Here is a 20,497-nt window from a genome sequence, read left to right on the forward strand (position 1 = left end):
ATATAATTGAGCTGGCTGTTCTTGGTGGTTGCTGGTGATTTCTTCCATGTGCATTTGGAGTTCTTTTGTCCCCTGCCTGATCTGCAAGGTTGTTAAGTGATTCTTTTGCTAATCCTTTGCATCTAATCTGGTTGTGCCTTTTTTTTTTGCTTTCTGCTTAGTTGCTAGGGTTCAGCGTACTCCCTGCTGGGGGCAGCGCTGGGCCCAGCTCCATATGTTACAGCTTGTCAGTTTGTTCAGTCCCCTGTTATGTTAGTATCTTTTGCTTTGCTTCCAGTTTATACCAGAGTGCTGATCTAGCAGGGGAGAGGTCGTGTGGCCTCAGGCTTTTTGTATATCAGAAGTGTTGGATTTTTTTAGGGTTTTGTGCGTGACTGCAGACAGTATCTTTTCTGTCCTGTCCTGTCTAGATAGCTTGGACCCCACAGTTTGCTCAGTCTGTTTTCTGCCTGTGTTTGTGTTTCATCTTGCCTCACTGACAATATGTAATAATTATAGGGGATAACTCAGGAGACTCTGTGCATGGAACAAGATGACTACAGGACACAGCTTTATAAGTGGTAAAGTCTATATTAACAGACGGTGATACAACAGATGCAGAAAGAAACTCAAGTCCACAACACTTGGAGTAAATATAAGAAGCAGCTTAGCAGTCTATAGGAACTTCAGAGGAAAATGCAATTAAGCAAAAAGTCTATGAAGCACAGTTATTCTTGAGGATACTTGGCATGAATAAATCCTTGTCTTAGTCCAGACACAGATAGGTAAGCTTAAAAGGCAGTTCGAATCTTAGCTTGACCAGGGAGGCCTGGAAAATAGTCTCAGGCTCTTGCAGAGCAGGAACAGCTTACATGTCCAGCAAATGCAGATGGAAGTGAAACACGAGCAGCAGAGGAAGAGGAGTTCTGGAAACTGGAGTATGCAGCAGGAACTCAAAGCAGAGTAGCAGGATCACCACACAGGTTCACAGGAGACGGTATATGGCCAGGGAGTAATCAAAGGTCAGGAGCTGGATGCAAGGCAGAATACTCAAGCACAGACTGAAGGCTGGGGTGGAGTTTTATAGCAGGAGGACACAATGCACATGAGACCAAGGACACCATCTTGGAAAAGGGCAGTAATGCAAAAAGGTAAAAATGTTCAGAGTCCTGACACAATATATGTTTCGGGGCTGTCTATTCCTTTGGGGATCTGCTCCGTGGCAGTTTAGATTTCACCTTTCTGGCTTTAGGCTTAGTTAGTTCTCCGGCTGTGTCGAAGCATCTAGGGCATTGTGGGAATGCTGCACGGCTACTGCTAGTTGTGTTGATAGGATTAGGAGTCTGCAATCCGCTTGGTTACCAGCCTCTCTGGTTTTCTGGTGGCTTAGCCTGTTCCTGCCATCCTCCTCGGTGACCCATAACAGAATCACTAGCCTAACCGTAGACTCTAGGGTACGCAAAAGAAGGAAAGAATTGTAAAAAAAAAAATGTTATAGATTTTCTCCCTCACCCATGACAGCACCACGGAGAGAGGGGATCCGCCCTTCAGGGACAGGAACCTACAGATAAAAAGGGCGGTACCTCTCCTCCGCCTTCAGTTGGGTTCCTGTCCCTGACGGAGGGACCCACAGGACGGTACCTTTCGTGTGTCCAGGATCCGGGGCCGGCCTGACCGGTGGTGGCAGCGGGAAGGCCCCTGCCTCGGGAAGGTGCGGTGCCCGAAGCCGCCACTGCTGGGGCCCATGCGGGCTGCCGGGTGAGCGGGCGGGAGTGACGCCGGAGCCGCCGCTCCGGAGAGGAAGTCGGGGCTCGTGGGGACCCGGTAAACATGCGGGCGGCGCCGGGTTACAGAGGTGTACCAAGATGGCGGCCGCCCCGGAAGTAGAAGCCGGCTTCCGGGTCCCTAGAACCGGCGCATGCGCAGGAGCGCTCTCCCGGGGACCGCGGTGCAGGATGGGAGCGGTGACGCCAGCCGGGAAATTTTAAAATGGTGGCTGCACAAGCGCTCCAGGCTGGAGGCGATCCTGAAGGGGATAGTGACCAGCAACAGGAGCAGCAAGCCAGGCAGCAGCTTTAGCAGCAGCAGCACCACCACCACAATCATCGTCAAAAGAACGCAGTACAGATGGTCGTTCCAGTAGTCACTCCACGCAGCATAGCACGTCAGCTGCAAGGAGCAAATCGCCACCAGGAGTGCAGCCTATTCAGGACCTGACTCCATCTCCCGAATCGATACCTGCAGCCGCATACCTTTGGGTGAGTGATCTTCGTGAATGTTCACCATTGTATTAAAAGTTCCATTTCCCTTACTAGGGAAAGAAGGGGAAAAGAAAAGGGGTGCCCCACTTGTGCTAGTCCCCTACCTATTTCTTGAGAGAGTGGTTCTACACCTCAGAGCCAGCTGCCACCTTCACCATCTCACTCTGCTGCGGACACCAGGCAGCCAGAGTTCAACACCAGTTTCAGCAGTGGCTTCAAGCCAGCTGGTAACTCCACCAGGTTTCTGCAGTGGCTTCACAAGACGCTATCACCAACACCTGCCTAGACCATGTGACCCCATGGGAAAAGGGAATGGTCAAATGATCAGGGGCCAAAAACTGCTATAACCCCAGTGACCACCGGGGGCAAAAGCCAAAGCAAAGAAAACATCGAGTGCGAAAAAAAAAAAAAAAAACGGAACCATGTACAAAAGAAATCCTCTGTTAGGAAACTCCGGATTTGGCCTCTGACCTAAAAGCTGCGATTAAATTGGAGGTCAGAGTGCCCTTATATCCCTTAAGCATAGGGACAAATCAAAAAAAAAAAAAAAAAGAAAGACACAATAGTGATTTCCCAGTCAGATTCCTCGACATCGGGAGAAATCACGTCAAAACCCTCAGATTCCAGTTCCTCATCCTCAGACGAGGAAACAGAGGGGCGTCACTGCTTCCCCCTAGACGAGGTGGACAAACTAGTGAAAGCTGTAACGTCTACCATGGGGGTGCTGGACCCTAGGCCGGATAAAACAGTCCAGGACATAATGTTCGGGGGACTGGGCCAGAAAAGGCGCGGAGAGTGTTCCCGCTAAATGAAAATGTGCGGGGTCTAATCAAAAAGAATGGGATAAACCGGACAGGAAAAACACCACGGTCCCTTCCCTTAAAAGGAAATATCCCTGTGAGGAAAGGGGCCCGAAGCTCGATGTAGCTGTCGCAAAGGCCTCAAAAAAAAAAAAAAAAAAAAAATTTTGCCCTCCCCTTTGAGGACATGGGCACCCTCAGGGGTCCCCTAGATAAAAAGGCAGATACCTTTCTTAAAGGTGCATGGCAGTTAGCTGGAGGTAACCTCAGGCCAGCCATAGCGGGACACCAAGCGATAAAATCCTAGACTCTATCCCAGTAATAAGGGGAGCGGCTGCCTTCCTAGCGGACTCATCCGCAGACTCAGTCTGGTTATCGTCCAAAGCAGCAGCACTCTCAAATGCAGCTAAGAGGCCCTTTCGGAATAGAAAGTTTCTTTTGCGGAGACCACCGAGAGAGCAAAGTGGGCTGACAAGAGAAGAGATAGAGGGTTCCTCCTCGGCAACTTGTCCTGAGACAAAAAGCCCTCTAGGTGACAGTTTGCTCAGGGTGGGGGGAAGGTTAACCCTTTTTTCTCCCAGCCTGGAAAAGAATATCAAACAACCCATGGACAGTAAACCCCTAATCCAGGAGGGCCTAAGGATAAACTTCTCTCCCTCCCGCCTCAAAAGTATGTAATGACTCCGCTAAGATCCAGTATGCAAGAGCAGAAAGCCCTAGGAAACGAAGTCCTAAGCCTGGTAGAAAAAGGAGCCCTCCAGGAGGTTCCCCTGCAGGGAAGGGGCAAGGGGTTTTACTCCCCTCTTTTTCCTGGTGACCAAGCCAGGCGGCAGGTTTCAGACAATTATAAATTTAAAAAAAAAAAAAAATTTTTTTGGAGTCAATCAGGTCCACCACCAATCTCGGTGTTGGATCTCAGCGACGCCTATTATCACATCCCCATTCACAAAAACTCCAGGAAATATCTCAGGTTAGCTGTCTCGATAAAGGGCGAGATAAGAGAACTCCAGTATAGAGCCTTGCCATTCGGAATATCTGTAGCTCCACGGGCAGAGATGATGGCCCATATAAGGGAGCAAAACATAATATTAATCCCGTATCTGGACTATTTTTTAATAGCAACCAGCTTGGTTCAAAAACGCTGGGAACAGGGGGACAGAGTGATGGGCACTCTGCAAGGCCTGGGCTGGCTCCTGAATCTAAAAAATCAAGATCAGAGCCCAGCAGAGTACAGGAATTCTTGGGTCTAATATTGGACTCAAACATTCAAGAGTGCCGCCTCCCAGACCGCAAGAAGGAGAAAATCGCTCAAATTGTAACAAGAGCCATCCAAAATCCCTCCATGACATTAAGAAAAGCGATGTCACGACTACGTTCTCGCTCCGCCTGCCTGCCAGCAGTCCAATGGGCTCAGTTACACACGAGAGTTCTACAGTGGGATGTACTAGCCAACTAGTCTGCAGTAGGGGGACACCTAGAGGGTCGTATTACCCTAAATTCAGAAACTACTCATTCCCTAACCTGGTGGAAAAGCCAAGACAACCCTTCCAAAGGGATCCCCTGGGTAACAAAAAATAACACACATAGCTACCACATATGCCAGTCCCACAGGGTGGGGAGCACACATGAACAACGAAGTGGCCCAGGGTACGTGGGGAGTTCAAGAATTAGAAGCCTCCTCGAACCAGTGAGAGCTCTTAGCAGTGGGCTACGCATTAGTACACTTCTTACCCCTGCTCCGGGGTCATCATGTCCGCATATTTCGGACAATCGAGTCACAATAGCATATATAAATCATCAGGGGGGGGAACCAGGTCCCGAGCCCTAATGGAAACATTCTCCAGAGTCCTCAAATTAGCAGAGGCAAACCTGCTATCTCTGTCACCACTACACATCCGGGGCACGGAGAATCAAAGGGCAGACTTTCTAAGTCGCTCCCAATTATGACAAGGGGAATGGGTCCTAAAGCGGTCCGTTTTTCGGCAGATTGTAAAAATGTGGGGGGACCCGGGCATAGATCTGTTTGCCGACTTCAGAAACAAAAAGTGGAAACTTTCTGCTCCATAGACCCCAGGGGGAATCCTCTAGCTCTGGACGCCTTCATACTCCCATGGACATGGGGCCTAACACATGCCTTTCCCCCGATCATGCTGATCCCAGCAGTGTTAAGAAAAGTCAGGGAGGATGGGGCAGGAATGATTTTAATAGCCCCCTTCTGGCCCAAAAGAACCTGGTTCTCCTGGCTAAGAATATTCTCTCTAACCGACCCATGGATCCTCCCAGATCTCCTGGACCTGCTATCGCAGGGGCCAGTGTTACACCCTCAGGCAGGGAGATTCCATTTAACAGCATGGAATTTGAGAGGGCACTGATGAGAGACAGAGGAATTTCAGAGAACCTGATAACTACACTACGAAAAAAAAAAAAAAAAAAAAAAAGAGAAAAAATTCTTATCCACTTCGGAGGTAAAGGTTCAGGATGAGGTTCACATTGACAAAATCCTAGAATTTCTACAAAAGGGCCTAGAACAGGGTCTAGCGGTCAACACATTAAAGGTACAAGTAGAGGCCTTGGGCATCTTTATAACCATAATGTGGTAGGTAATCCCTGGGTGACAGATTACTAAGACCGTATCCAGATCCGGGCCGATAGCTAATCAAAGATTACAATCATGGGATCTAAATCTTGTACTATCCACGCTAACAGGCCCTCCATTCGAACCTATTCACTCAGCATCCCTAAGAATCCTGTCGTTAAAAACAGTGCTTCTTTTGGCGCTAACATCAGCTCGCAGAGTGAGCGATATGCAAGCTTTATCAGTAGGGCCACCTTTCACAAAGATTCTAGATGATAGGGTCATTTTAAAGCCTGACCTGGCATATCTACCCAAAGTGTCATCACACTTCTATAAGTCCCAAGAGGTAGTCCTTCCTTCATTCTGCCCAAATCCTAAAAAGAAGGGAGAAGACAAATTCCACACCTTAGACGTGATGAGGTGCCTAGTGCAGTATCTAGAGGCCACCAAGAAATGTAGGAAGGAAGGCTCTCTCCTTGTGTGTTTTCAGGGACCTTGGAAGGGACTCAAAGCATCTAAGAGTACCCTGGAAAGGTGCATAAGGGATGCGATTGCCCTGGCATATTCATCCAGTGAAAATACCATTCCGGAAGGGTTGAGAGCCCATTCCACAGGAGTGATGGTGACCTCATGGGCTGAAAGATCTGAGGTATCAATAGAAAAAATCTGTAAGGCGGCCACCTGGTCATCACCTTCGACCTTTTTTAGGCACTATAGATTAGATCTAGCCTCTACGTCTGACCTGACCTTCGGGAGTAGGGTCCTTCAGGCGGTGGTCCCTCCCTAAGCTACCAATCTCTGTAATTCTCTCCGTGGTGCTGTCATGGGTGAGGGAGAATAGCTTAGTTACTCACCGATAACGGTGTTTCTCAGAACCCATGACAGCACCCGCTTATTCCCCTCCCCTTCACGAGTGTGGTGGGCACGTTTTACTGTTAGTAGAGTGTTTCCGTTTAGACACGGTGCTTCTGATAATAAGCAATATTATAATGTTATGCATATATTTCTGTTGTCTAACTAACCTGGAGACCCTCTGATGCTCTGTAACCAACTGAAGGCGGAGGAGAGGTACCGCCCTTTTTATCTGTAGGTTCCTGTCCCTGAAGGGCGGATCCCCTCTCTCCGTGGTGCTGTCATGGGTTCTGAGAAACACCGTTATCGGTGAGTAACTAAGCTATTTTCCTCTTTTTTTTTCTCTGGGGCCGTAGGAGGATTTTTTCCTTAATGGAGACTAAGCAATTGTCTGATCGTGTTGAACAGCTCGCTGCTGAAGTGCGGGGAATTTCTGCCTATCTCGCTCAGTCATCTGCTGTAGAACCAAAGATCCCTACTCCTGAAGTGTTTTCAGGGGATCTGTCAAAATTTTTGAATTTCAAGAATAACTGTAAACTATTCCTTGCTTTGAAACATAACTCATCGGGGAGCTCGGTGCAGCAGGTTAAAATTGTCATCTCCCTGCTGCGCGGCGATCCCCAGGATTGGGCTTTTTCTCTGACACCTGGAGATCCTATTCTGGCTAATGTAGATGCGTTTTTTCAGGCCCTGGGGATGTTGTATGATGAACCTAATGCTATTGATCAAGCTGAGAAAACCTTATTGGCATTGAACCAGGGTCAGGATGTTGCAGAGTTATATTGTCAAAAATTCCAAAAGTGGGCGGACTTTACTAAATGGAATGATGATGACCTAGCAGCTCTCTTTCGGAAAGGTCTGGCAGAAACCGTAAAAGATGTTATGGTGGGATTTCCTGTCCCCTCTGGTCTTATCGACTCTGTCACTAGCCATTCAAATTGATCGACGTTTACGTGAACGTAAACCTATGCGAGAGGCGGTGCTGCCTTTCGAATAAACTTCTGAACCCATGCAAATAGGATAGGGTTTTGTTTAGGACGCAACGTCAAGAGTTCAGAAGGCATAATAAGTTGTGCTTCTTTTGTGGGGACGCCTCTCATACTATTTCTGTCTGCCCTAAACGAGAAAAACTATGCTCACTCATTTGCGGTGGGCAATGTACAGTAGGGTGACCGGATCTCATATGGGGGGGAAAAAATGTCAGAATCTTGTTCGTCTGGACCCCACAAAACGATTCCCCTTTCCAGATATTGAGAGAGCCAAAATTTGAGCTCGATCAAACGACGTTAACCCTTGACGCTCGTCGCTCAAAGTTTGAAAAAATCCAAATTGAGGTATTTTAAGATTTAGGTATTTTGCATAGTCTGTTAAACTATAAAGAATGTGACAACAACATTGCAGAAATAGCCCTGACCAAATTTTCGAACCATTTGTGGTATTTGAATGCAGAGTTGGTGGGATTATCGTTTTTTGATCCCACCATTACAGACAATGAAAAGTTGTTAATGGCTAATAAATTGCTCAGTAGCACAGATGAACCATCAGAGCACGCTAACCTACATGAGTTGATAATTTTACATAGTTATCTAATCTATTCTAGAGCTTTTGTTAAAGTTGTTTTTGAAACGTCAGAATATAATGCTCGGCATTTGCTTACAACTTGCAGGACATATTGCTTTTGTTCTTCATCTTTTGTTTGAAGGTCGTTAAAGTCGGTTACTTCCTACCTCTTTTAATTTTTCTTTCCTAACTTTTGGATTTACAACCCTAGCGTGCTCTGATGGTTCATCTGTGCTACTGAGCAATTTATTAGCCATTAACAACTTTTCATTGTCTGTAATGGTGGGATCAAAAAACGATAATCCCACCAACTCTGCATTCAAATACCACAAATGGTTCGAAAATGTGGTTAGGGCTATTTCTGCAATGTTGTTGTCACATTCTTTATAGTCTAACAGACTATGCAAATACCTAAATCTTAAAATACCTCAATTTGGATTTTTTTCAAACTTTGAGCGACGAGCGGCACGGGTTAACGTCGTTTGATCGAGCTCAAATTTTGGCTATCTCAATATCTGGAAAGGGGAATCGTTTTGTCGGGTCCAGACGGACAAAATTCCGACATCGATTTTTTGCGGTCACCCTAGTGTACAGCCTAAGTTCCTTTTGGCGGTTACCTTGATCTGCTCCTTGTCTACATTTTCTGCTAAGGCTTTTGTTGATTCAGGAGCAGCTTTGAATCTGATGGATTTTGACTTTGTCAAACGTTGTGGTTTTCCCATGGTGGCGCCCCCTGACCCTGTATTGGTTAAGGGTAATTTGGAGTATGAGGTAGAGAAGATATTGGATTCTCCTCTGGCTAGACGGAGACTACAGTACTTGGTCAAGTGGAAAGGTTATGGCCAGGAGGATAATTATTGGGTCTCTGCTTCTGACATTCATGCCGAGAGTTTGGTTCGTGCTTTTTCACCTGGCCCATCCTGATCGGCGTGGATGAGGGTTTGGTGACCCCTCCTCAAGGGGGGGTACTGTTGTGAACTCTCTCGATTTAACTTCTGAGTCGGGGCTCCCTCTGGTGGTTACTGCGGGTAGTGGAGCTGGCCGGGTTGAGAGAAGTCTGCCACCTGACGACAATGATTGGAAATCAGGGGTTACTGTCTGGGAGGATATAAGTGAGCAGGCTTCCCTCAGTTGCTGCTGATAATTGGTTTCTTCCTGAGCATTTTGAGGTCTGCTGTCTCCTGCCGGATCCTGCATTTTTCAGTTAAGTTGTTCATTTGCTAATCCTTTGCATCTGGTTTTGCCTCTTTCTGCTTTTGCGGTTAGGGTTCAGCATGCTCCCTGCTGGGGCAGTGCTGGACCCTGCTCCATTTGTTACAGCTTGTCAGTTTGTTCAGTCCCCTGTTATATAAGTCTCGTTTGCTTTGCTGCCAGGGGGAGAGGTCATGAGACCTCCAGTGTTTTTTTGTACATTATTATTATTATTATTATTTATTATTATAGCGCCATTTATTCCATGGCGCTTTACATGTGAGGGGTATACATAATACATACAAGTACAGTAATCTTAAACTATGCAAGTCACGACTGGTACAGGATGAGAGAGGACCCTGCCCGCGAGGGCTCACAATCTACAACGGGATGGGTGAGGATACAGTAGGCGAGGGTAGAGCTGGTCGTGCAGCGGGTTGGTGGATCGGTGGTTACTGCAAGTTGTAGGCTTGTCGGAAGAGGTAGGTCTTCAAGTTCTTTTTGAAGGTTTCCATTGTAGGCGAGAGTCTGATATGTTGGCTTGGATATGTGGTTTGAAAGAGAGATCAGTGTCAAGGATAACCCCGAGGCAGCGAGCTTGTGGGATTGGAGAGAGTGGGCAGCCTTTTACTTTAATGGATAGGTCTGTTGGGGGGGGTCACGTGAGATGGGCGAAAGATGATTAATTCTGTTTTGTCCATATTAAGTTTTAGAAATCTAGCAATTTTACACCCAATTGCACTATGCACTTTATATTATGTGTAATCATAAAGCTAATATAGCGTTCTTGGTAGTGGAAGTCACTTGTCTTCACAGCAGCCCGCTTTTCCAGAGTGCAGGCGCGGCTGGGGCTTCCCTGGTTCTTGATGATGCGGGCAAGGGAGCACACTGCACAGACGCCATCTCCATGACGGCGATCCTGGCGTGTGTTTATGACCGCCGACTGATGAGCCTCCTGGGGAGGCTGCCGACTGCAAATGCACCGCTTATAGGAAGCGGTGCTCACACAACACATTGTTTTGGCTAATTAGCCAATCGTTTTATAAATAAACACTATCCTAATAGCGAATCAGTGTGACTGACTGACATTATTTAAGCACCTCCCTCCATCCCTCCCCCAGCACATGCCTCCTGAGGAAGTAATACACGAAACGTGCGTTGGGGCGAGGGGGAGCTATGGTGACTGTATAAATCAGTAAGTACCACATTATATTCTCCCTAAAAGCTTTACATCAATGAATTGACAGTTGTTATAGCGTGTGCTATTTACATAGAAACAATCTGTTTATGCATGAAAAGCGAAGTAGCTTTATGCATATTAAGTATTAATTCAGTATAGAATTGTGGAGATGTCTAAATAAGAGTATGTCACCTTGCTCCCCTGCATAATTTTATTGCTTGTGTAGTCTCTGTGATTTTACTATTTGGAATTTAATAAAGATTAATTTTTATTGGATTTATACTCTAAGTCTTTGTGTTGTCACATATTTATATGAGTTGTTCCCTTTATATAGTTGGGCATTTGTGTAATACATCACAACTAAGCCAAGAAAGTTCATCTGTTCAGACAGTGCTTGCAAATTAGTTCAATATATCACAAGAGTCCTTTAAAAACCCAAGAATTTTTTTTATGACAGAGGTTGGAGAAGTAAATCTAGCCACTCATTGAGGCGCTCCGAAATTGAACCGATGCCCGAAATAATAGTTCTCATTGGTTGTGGATCCGTTCCATTATGTACTTTGGGGAGATCATGCATTATTAGGTTTTTTGGGGTGATCAACTATGTGATAATCCCTCTGTGTAGGATTAAAAACTCCCAAATTCAATTCAGTTTTAGAGATCACACAAATGTTCACAGACCATATAACCCTGTACAGTGGGGCAAAAAAGTATTTAGTCAGTCAGCAATAGTGCAAGTTCCACCACTTAAAAAGATGAGAGGCGTCTGTAATTTACATCATAGGTAGACCTCAACTATGGGAGACAAACTGAGAAAAAAAAATCCAGAAAATCACATTGTCTGTTTTTTTTTCATTTTATTTGCATATTATGGTGGAAAATAAGTATTTGGTCAGAAACAAGCAATCAAGATTTCTGGCTCTCACAGACCTGTAACTTCTTCTTTAAGAGTCTCCTCTTTCCTCCACTCATTACCTGTAGTAATGGCACCTGTTTAAACTTGTTATCAGTATAAAAAGACACCTGTGCACACCCTCAAACAGTCTGACTCCAAACTCCACTATGGTGAAGACCAAAGAGCTGTCAAAGGACACCAGAAACAAAATTGTAGCCCTGCACCAGGCTGGGAAGACTGAATCTGCAATAGCCAACCAGCTTGGAGTGAAGAAATCAACTGTGGGAGCAATAATTAGTAAATGGAAGACATACAAGACCACTGATAATCTCCCTCGATCTGGTGCTCCACGCAATATCCCACCCCGTGGGGTCAGAATGATCACAAGAACGGTGAGCAAAAATCCCAGAACCACGCGGGGGGACCTAGTGAATGAACTGCAGAGAGCTGGGACCAATGTAACAAGGCCTACCATAAGTAACACACTACGCCACCATGGACTCAGATCCTGCAGTGCCAGACGTGTCCCACTGCTTAAGCCTGTACATGTCCGGACCCGTCTGAAGTTTGCTAGAGAGCATTTGGATGATCCAGAGGAGTTTTGGGAGAATGTCCTATGGTCTGATGAAACCAAACTGGAACTGTTTGGTAGAAACACAACTTGTCGTGTTTGGAGGAAAAAGAATACTGAGTTGCATCCATCAAACACCATACCTACTGTAAAGCATGGTGGTGGAAACATCATGCTTTGGGGCTTTTTCTCTGCAAAGGGGCCAGGACGACTGATCCGGGTACATGAAAGAATGAATGCGGCCATGTATCGTGAGATTTTGAGTGCAAACCTCCTTCCATTAGCAAGGGCATTGATGATGAAACGTGGCTGGGTCTTTCAACATGACAATGATCCAAAGCACACCGCCAGGGCAACGAAGTAGTGGCTTCGTAAGAAGCATTTCAAGGTCCTGGAGTGGCCTAGCCAGTCTCCAGATCTCAACCCTATAGAAAACCTTTGGAGGGAGTTGAAAGTCCGTGTTGCCAAGCGAAAAGCCAAAAACATCACTGCTCTAGAGGAGATCTGCATGGAGGAATTGGCCAACATACCAACAACAGTGTGTGGCAACCTTGTGAAGACTTACAGAAAACGTTTGACCTCTGTCATTGCCAACAAAGGATATATCACAAAGTATTGAGATGAAATTTTGTTTCTGACCAAATACTTATTTTCCACCATAATATGCAAATAAAATGAAAAAAAAAAACAGACAATGTGATTTTCTGGATTTTTTTTTCTCAGTTTGTCTCCCATAGTTGAGGTCTACCTATGATGTAAATTACAGACGCCTCTCATCTTTTTAAGTGGTGGAACTTGCACTATTGCTGACTGACTAAATACTTTTTTGCCCCACTGTATGTGTGAGAAATAGAAACCTACAAAATTTTTAATGGCTTTTTAGCACTATTATAGATCACAGAAATTTACTCCAAACTACGGAATAATGTATAGCTGAGAAATGTAGTCCAATAACATTTTTCAACTCAGCGATTTATGTGCGTGTTTTATAGCACTAAAAAGGATCTCAAAGCACATAATACTTTATGGATCAAAATATATTTAATTTTTTCAACCCCCACAAAAAAACACAGCATCATATTTGACCAACGGACTGCACAGGCCTAATCCCTGTCTACAGACTGAATTCTGTCACTCTCCCTGCTCCTGCAACTCTCACTCCCTCCCTAGGCTAAATGCAGATTGTATGTGCTACATAGTATTAGCTCTTAGAAGGCCTGTTAGTATGATGGCTCACGTTCAGCACCAGTATCAATACTATGGGCCTCTAATTCATGATATTGTGCACACATGCCTAGACATGCAATCTCTCCCTTCAATAAGAAGTGTCAAATAGCTGTGCAATGGCGTCAGTGTGCTGAGCAGGGCGGGGCTTGTCCTTTTATAATCCCTGATGATGTTAGACAGCCAGCCAATCACAACAATGCCACAACCAAGATGGCTATGGCATTACAGTGGCGCTATATAAATAAAGATTATTATTATTACAGTGACCCACAGGCAATCCCTGCATGCTTATTGTATGCATAACAGCCGCCAAAGATGTGGGGCAGGGTTTCATGTTTTACATCGAGCACCGCCCTTTACCCGCCGAGTAAGAGCACATTCGAGCATCGTGATTCTCGAGTGATAACCAAATACCACCGAGCATGTTCGCTCATCTCCATTGCTAGTCTTTTTCTCTATGCGTGCTATAAGACTGTACATGCACAATTCTCATTGCAAAGGTTAGACGTGCACAGAATGGAAAAGGGTATGCCTATGACTGCATATTGTAATATTATGATATGGAAGTGTATGGTCATTAAAGTCCTGGACTGGTTAAACTTGAACATGCATAGAACTGCCAGAGTGATGAATTGCTGAAGGACAATGCAAAGAAGAGAGATGAAGGCAATGTGCTTTCACAATAATTGCCTAGATCTTTCACATAAGCATAGATCTTTGTGTTAAAACAAAATGTGATGTTGGAGCAACCACTTTGTGAGCATTTATTCATGCAATGTGCTTTATGTTCTAACTATTACTCTGGTCTCTTATAGGTTGGTCTCCCAGCAAAGTCTGGAGTTGCAGGAGGTATTCTTTTGGTAGTTCCTAATGTTATGGGCTTGATGTGCTGGTCTCCACCATTGGATAAATTAGGAAATAGCGTTCGTGGGATTCAGTTTTGCCAGGTTTGTATGATATAGTAGGTGAAATAACACAGATACGCAAAATTTGGGTTTATTAATTTTTTTTCACATCCAATGACTGATTCTTTTGGTTTCTTATGCTCTGCTTTAGAAAAAATCACTTCTATTTTTAACCATCATATATGGATTTTTGCACAAGATGCTCATGAAATTACGTGCCAGCGAGAGGAACCAGAAAAATCTTTACTGTAGCTAAAAATGTACACAATATTATATATAAAAATTTATTGAACATTCATTTTGCAACTTTATTGGAAATTAATGCTTGTGCCTTTTCCTTTTCCCTTCAAAGCTTCTCTTGATACCTTTTCTCTTATAGAAAGCTTGTGGATCTTCTTTGTGAAGCATCCAACAGTAGTCCCCCATTCAGCAGTAGTCTCCTTGATATCATGATGAAATCTCCCCTTGCGCTTCACTAACAGCACCATACCAGGGTTTTCAGGAAAGTAGTCTGAATGAGAATGTAAAAAATGTAACTTCAGATTCATCAGACAACCCAAGGCTTTGAAACGTTTCAGTATGTTCTCCACAATGGACTTAAATTTTAGGTCTTGGTAGTTACTTAGAAATTTCTTAACTTCTTTTAAAGAATCCCAAGACCCTTTTCTCAACAGCTTTCATTTTAGTTTCGAAATTATTGTCCTTTATGAATTTCCAAATATCTGCACCCACAAAAATTCCTTCCTTCGCTTTTGCTTCAGACAGTCCATAAAACTTGGTGCACAAATACTTAAGTCTCTCCTTCTTTTGGTAGAGGTTTTAAAAACTGGTTCATCAGTCAAAGTTTAATGTGAAGTGGTGGCAGTAGAACTCTAGTGGGATCAACTAAACTTTCTGCAACTATGTTCTTGAGTCTAGGTTGCAGAGGTTCTCATTGGCCAACCTTTATGGCTCCACTGATGTCTTATCTCGGCTGTCCCACTCATACAAAAAACATTGGTATTTTGTGTATCCTCCTTCCTGAGCAAGGAACAAAAAGAGAACTTTCAGACCAATATTTACATAAACAACTCCTTTAAAAATTCAATGTTTATTAAAGTATTCTTGACAAAAAATCTTCCTAAAATGAATAAAGTACTATACAAAGTACCCTTGAATTTTTAAAAGTGTTGTTTATGCAAATAGTTATGTCTTTATCCTTATATAGACTAAGAATATAAGTCAACTTTCAGATCACCACACATTGACCGTCCTTGATCCTTGTAGTTAAGTTGTCTTGAAAATAAAGTCTGAATTCTCATAGCTTTCCTTCAAGTGCACAGAATGTCCTATAGGTGCTGAAACAAACTTGCTGCCATTGTGCAGTAGCACAGATTTCAAACTTTTTCTGGATCAATCAATAAAGATAATCGCTCACATTGTACCCAGTATTAAATTTTTCCATCAGTCCAGAAACAACATTGAAATAACACCAGAGCACCGTCTTGAGAAAAGTATGGAAGGAATTCCTTTTCTCTTTATCTGTACCATGAAAAACAGCTACCTGGAGCTAACAGTTTATTTTCCTTTAGTCTAAATCCTAAAAGTTTTGCAGAATGTTTATGAAGGTCCAAGTCCTTGGCTAAATCATAAGAGCTGTGAAAAAAGCTGTGGGTCCTTCGGACTAGCGTGAAAGACTTTGTCAGAATCATGCAGTTCATGTTCTGAATCTTCTGAATCAGGTGTATCTTCAGGTTCTCCGGAAGTGAAGGCACAGGTATTCCTGTACCATGAGGCACAGTGTGAATTGCAGATGGGAGGTCTGGGTATACAATCATGGCCGACGTGTTGGCACCCTTGAAATTGTTCCAGAAAATTGTTTACTTCATAAACACATAATTACTTCTTTTGTGTATACTGAAACACCAAAAAACAGAGAAATAATAATCTTTTTATATAGCGCTAACATATTCCGCAGCACTTTACAGTTTGCACACATTATCATCACTATCCCTGATGGGGCTCATAATCTAAATTCCCTATCCGTATGTCTTTGAAATAAAATTGTTGGTAAGAAACAGATGTCGGCAATATAAAAATTACATATGAAACCAGATAAAAAGGGGAGAAGTTGCCTTAATCTTTGCATTGTTTATCTGTGTGTGCTACACTAAGCATTTAGAACAGAAAGTGGAGAAGAGGACTTGAGAACCAAAATCAATATCAACAATCTCAAGATTACAAGTCCATCTCCAGAGAGCTTGATATTCCTTTGTCTACGGTGCACAACATTATCAAGAAGTTTACAACCCATGGCACTGTAGCTAATTTTCCTGGACAGCAAAGTAAAACTGATGAAAGTTTGCAATGCAGAATAGTCCAGATTTTGGATAAACAGCCCCAACAAGTTTCAAAGAAATTCAAGCTGTCCTGCAGTCGCAGGGTGCATCAGTTTCAGCGCAAACTATCAGTCAACATATGAATAAAATTCAGTGGCAAGAGACCAAGCAGGACCCCACTGCTGACATAGTGACATAAAAAAGCTACTGCAGTTTGCCAATATGTACCGTGAGTAAGCCAAAACCCTTCTGGAAAAGTGTCTTCTGGTCAGATGATACCAAGAAAAAGATTTTTGGTAAAGCACTTCATTCTACTTTTTTACTTGATACAGAAGGAGACTTACAAAAAAAAGAACACAGAACCTACAGTCAAATGTGGTGGCGGTTCAAAGATGTTTTGAGATTGTTTTGCTGTCTCTGGCTTTGGGTGCCCTGACTGTATGCAATAAGGGGTTATATTGGTGTGCACACTGTCTAGAATACCGAGGTGCTGGTGTAATGGACTGTAAAAGCCCTTAGAACCAGGAATAGATATTCACTGCACACTCTTAAGTGGAATGCAAAAAGGAGTTTTATTGACTACACAACAAATGGGAGCAAAATAATAACTGATGACAAGGGCGACCAGATGCTGAAACTAACGTTTTGACCCTCCCAGGTCTTAGTCATAGAGTCGCTACAAAAACAAAAAATAAAGCATAAGTAAATGAACAATAATCACATAATAGTACAGTAATAGAACAGTAATCACATAATATTTTCAAACAGTTCACAGAAAAAAGAAAAAACAAAAATATCCATATTGACATAATGGTGGTATACAATTGAGACTATAATGGAAGATCTCATATAAATGATAAAATATCCAGTACAAGCAATAAAACATTGATATTGAAGAGAGAGAAGCACCGGGGTTTTTGTAAGGGAAGAAGAAGCAGAGAGAGAATAAGACAAAAAAATATTTACTATTGAAGTTTACCTAAGTCCAGAACGATATGTACATAAAAGGTATACAGGCTGAGATGTCCCAGAAAATTGTGCAAGTGCTGCAAGGAATGATGGAGGATCATTATCTACTTGTTAACATATTGTATTAAATATTTAGTGATAGGTATATACTAGGTCCTAGGTATGTACTTGGTAGTAGACTTTAATGAAAAAAGGTACCTGTATTGTAAAGGAAACCACCTATTACAAAAACCCCAATGCTTCTATCTCTTCAATATCAATGTATTATTGCTGATACTGGATATTTTATTATTTATATGGGATCTTCCATTTTTGTCTCAATTGTATACCACCATTTTGTCAATATGGATATTTTTGGTTTTTGTTTTTTTTCTGTGAACTGTTTGAAAATATTATGTGATTATTTTATTGTTCATTTATCTATGCTTTTGTTTTTGTAGCGACTCTGTGACCGAATCTGGAGTGCAGGGGACTGCAAGTTCCTTGGCCACACTGAACACCTGAAGGCAGGGCAGCAGACCACAAACCCGGGGCTGACAGTGAAAAGGACAGTGCCCATGATATAGGCTCACACTGTCTGCCATACAGGTTAGCAATCATCTCGCAGGAGAGGGCCGCAGCTTAGCTACAAGCAGCAGGGACCCGAAAACAGAGCGCAGAAGGAAGGTCCCCAACCCCACCTGGCAGGGTGGATCTCCTGAATACCTCCAGGCAAGCTGGACTCAATCCATCATCTGTATGTGGTACCCCAGATTGCATTTACGTTCAAGTAAAAGGTAAAGAAAACTGCACCTCTGTGTCCTTCACTTTTCCCCTGCATCCCAACGTTCACCACCATCTGAACAACCAAATATATTTGCCCTGGGGCCGCGCTCTACCCATGGGAGCTGAACCATCTTTGCTGCGTCACCATCAGCCCCAGTGGACCAAAACTGCAGCGTCGGCCGCCCATTGCCGAACACCACGGATGGCGTCATGAACAAACACCACATAACTTTCCTCTATTTCTTACTGGACACCCAGGGCCACGGACCGGATCACTGCCACCGTGACATCCCCTTTAAAGAACCTGGCTGGCCCAGTACCGAGTAACATAGAGCCCTGTGGGGTGCTCCACATTACACTTAAGAGTGTGCGGTGAATATCTAACACTTGACTGTATGCAAGGCATCAAGAAATCTGAAGATTCTGAAAGAATTTTGGGTCGCAATGCAGTGCCCAGTGTCAGAAGGCTAGGTTTATGTTCTAGGTCATGAGTCTTACAGCAAGACAATGACCCCAAACCTACTTCAAGAAGCACTCAGAAATGGATGGAAACAAAGCGCAGGAGAGTTCTGAAGAGGCCAGCAATGAGTCCAGATCTAAATCCCAATTAGAACCTGTGGAGAGATCTTAAAATTGCTTTTGGGAGACAGCACCCTTTGCAGTGGCTCACCCCTTGTTATATTACAACCTTTGTTTAAATATTTTTTTTTAGTCAGCACTAAATAGTCTAAGTTGGTGAAGTGAGAAAAATATATCCATACAATAAAATTATGGGCTCAAATAACTAAAAATTGTCATGTGCATATGTATTCACCCCTTTTGCTTTGAAGACCCTAAAAATTTCTGGTGCAAGCAACTATCTTCATGTGTCCCATGCTTAGTAAAAGGAAGTACACCTGTGTGCAATCTATCACATGGTCTGTCAGTATTAAACTATAAAGCGCTGCGGAATATGTTGGCGCTATATAAAGATTATTATATTATTATTACAGTATTATATACAATTTTCCTTTTCTGAAAGGCCACAAAGGCTTCTCCACCATTTAGCAAGAAGCACCAATAACCAAACAGCACCATGAAGGCCACGGAAATCTCCTCTACTTCTGACCAAGTTGCCGGTCCTGACTGACTAACCTGGCCCTCTGACATCCCGGTTGTGGAGGAACTCTGCAATTAAGTTTTAGCTGGGAGCCCTGCCTCTCTTGGGACAGCCTCGCCCCCAATTGCATGCTTCCCTTCCGCTGCCATCTGCCCTGTCTGTCCCTTCCGTGCAACCTCACAGGAAAACTGTTTCAGAATGCCGGCTGGCCATGCTCTAAAGCATTATTACAGGCTGCTTGATTGATCTCCTCTCCCCCAAGGGGAGATGGAAACAGTACACTACCCATCCCCACACCCTTATCAGTAGACATGTTAATCACATTGACATCAACAGGGGTGGACATTACATTGTCTGGAGGATGAGGCCTTGGGGGTTCAGCAACCACATACTCTAACACTAGCCACCCCAAGTCTGTCCCAAGCAAAACTCTCGCGGGAATATTTGAGGTTACCCTCACCACCCGCACTCCCTTCCTGATGCCCCAGTCCAAATATACCTTGGTGACGGACAGCGCAGGTTCAACTCTCCAATCCCAGAGACAGTAAGGGATTTCCTGCGTACAAAAATCTTTGGTGACACCAGCTCAGGCCACAGTAGAGTCAACTCCGCGCCAGTGTACCGTAGTCCCAAAGCCAAAGCCAGACCTACAGTGACGGGCTGAAAGTTGACAAGGGACCTCTCGCCACCCACACCAACACGATTTCTGGGATGGGGACGGGCCCTTCTGGCACTGGGGTGACATGGCTTTGAAGTGTCCTGCCTGTTTGCAGAAATGACAGAGTTCCCCCACTCACATGGAGAAGGAAGCATAGGCAGGAGCCCCCTTCAATTTAGGGGCAGGGACAGCCGGCATCGCGTTTGTCTTACTCTCTCTCCAGCTGGAAGGTTTCTTGGCTTCTGGAGTTCTGTTGTTTGAGCACTCGTTGGCAAGTGTCATTGTTGCAGAGGCCCCCTTAGGCTTCTGGTCATGGAGATACTGCTGGAGGTCCTCCAGGCAGTTCCACAAAAACTGCTCAGTTGACATGAGCTCCTTCAGCTGCTGTACGGTGGTGAGCTCCTATCCCGTGGTCCATTGGTCGACTGCTCTCAGTAGGGCCCCCATGTGATCGGCCCAGCTGTCTGCAGGACCTTATTGCATATTCTGGAGCATCTTCCTTTGTATCACAGAGGACAGTTGTACTGCAGGACCAGAGCCTGCTTGATGTCCTCATAGCTCAGGGTGGTCTTGCTGGGCGGTACCCAAAGATTTCCAGGGCCTTACCCCTGAGACTTGATCTTCAGGCAGATGGTATTGATGGCAAGTTTTTTCAAATGCCAGCAAGAAAGTGTCCAAGTCCCCTCCTTTGT

At 44.2% G+C, this 20,497-nt stretch overlaps 1 protein-coding gene and 1 long non-coding RNA gene across 6 annotated transcripts in view; both read left to right on the forward strand.

Moving 5' to 3' along the window:
• The window catches only part of LOC141067709 (glutaminase kidney isoform, mitochondrial-like), a 484,569-nt gene that overhangs the window by 293,538 nt on the left and 170,534 nt on the right, over positions 1 to 20,497 (forward strand). For all 5 annotated transcript variants that reach the window (XR_012226460.1, XR_012226459.1, XM_073558127.1 and 2 more), the window contains exon 13: positions 13,907 to 14,038. Coding sequence is in view for 3 of the 5 variants with exons in the window: in XM_073558127.1 (XP_073414228.1) it covers positions 13,907 to 14,038 (132 nt within the window). In the remaining 2 variants the exon portion in view is untranslated. The remainder of the gene's footprint in view (positions 1 to 13,906; positions 14,039 to 20,497) is intronic.
• Positions 103 to 5,585, forward strand: LOC141067708 (uncharacterized). The gene is made up of 2 exons (XR_012226458.1): positions 103 to 2,440; positions 2,481 to 5,585. It is a non-coding gene; the product is annotated as an uncharacterized lncRNA (long non-coding RNA).

Source organism: Dendrobates tinctorius, unplaced genomic scaffold (assembly GCF_039654945.1).
Source record: "Dendrobates tinctorius isolate UK_male_01 unplaced genomic scaffold, ASM3965494v1 ptg000254l, whole genome shotgun sequence".
Lineage (NCBI taxonomy): Eukaryota > Metazoa > Chordata > Amphibia > Anura > Dendrobatidae > Dendrobates > Dendrobates tinctorius.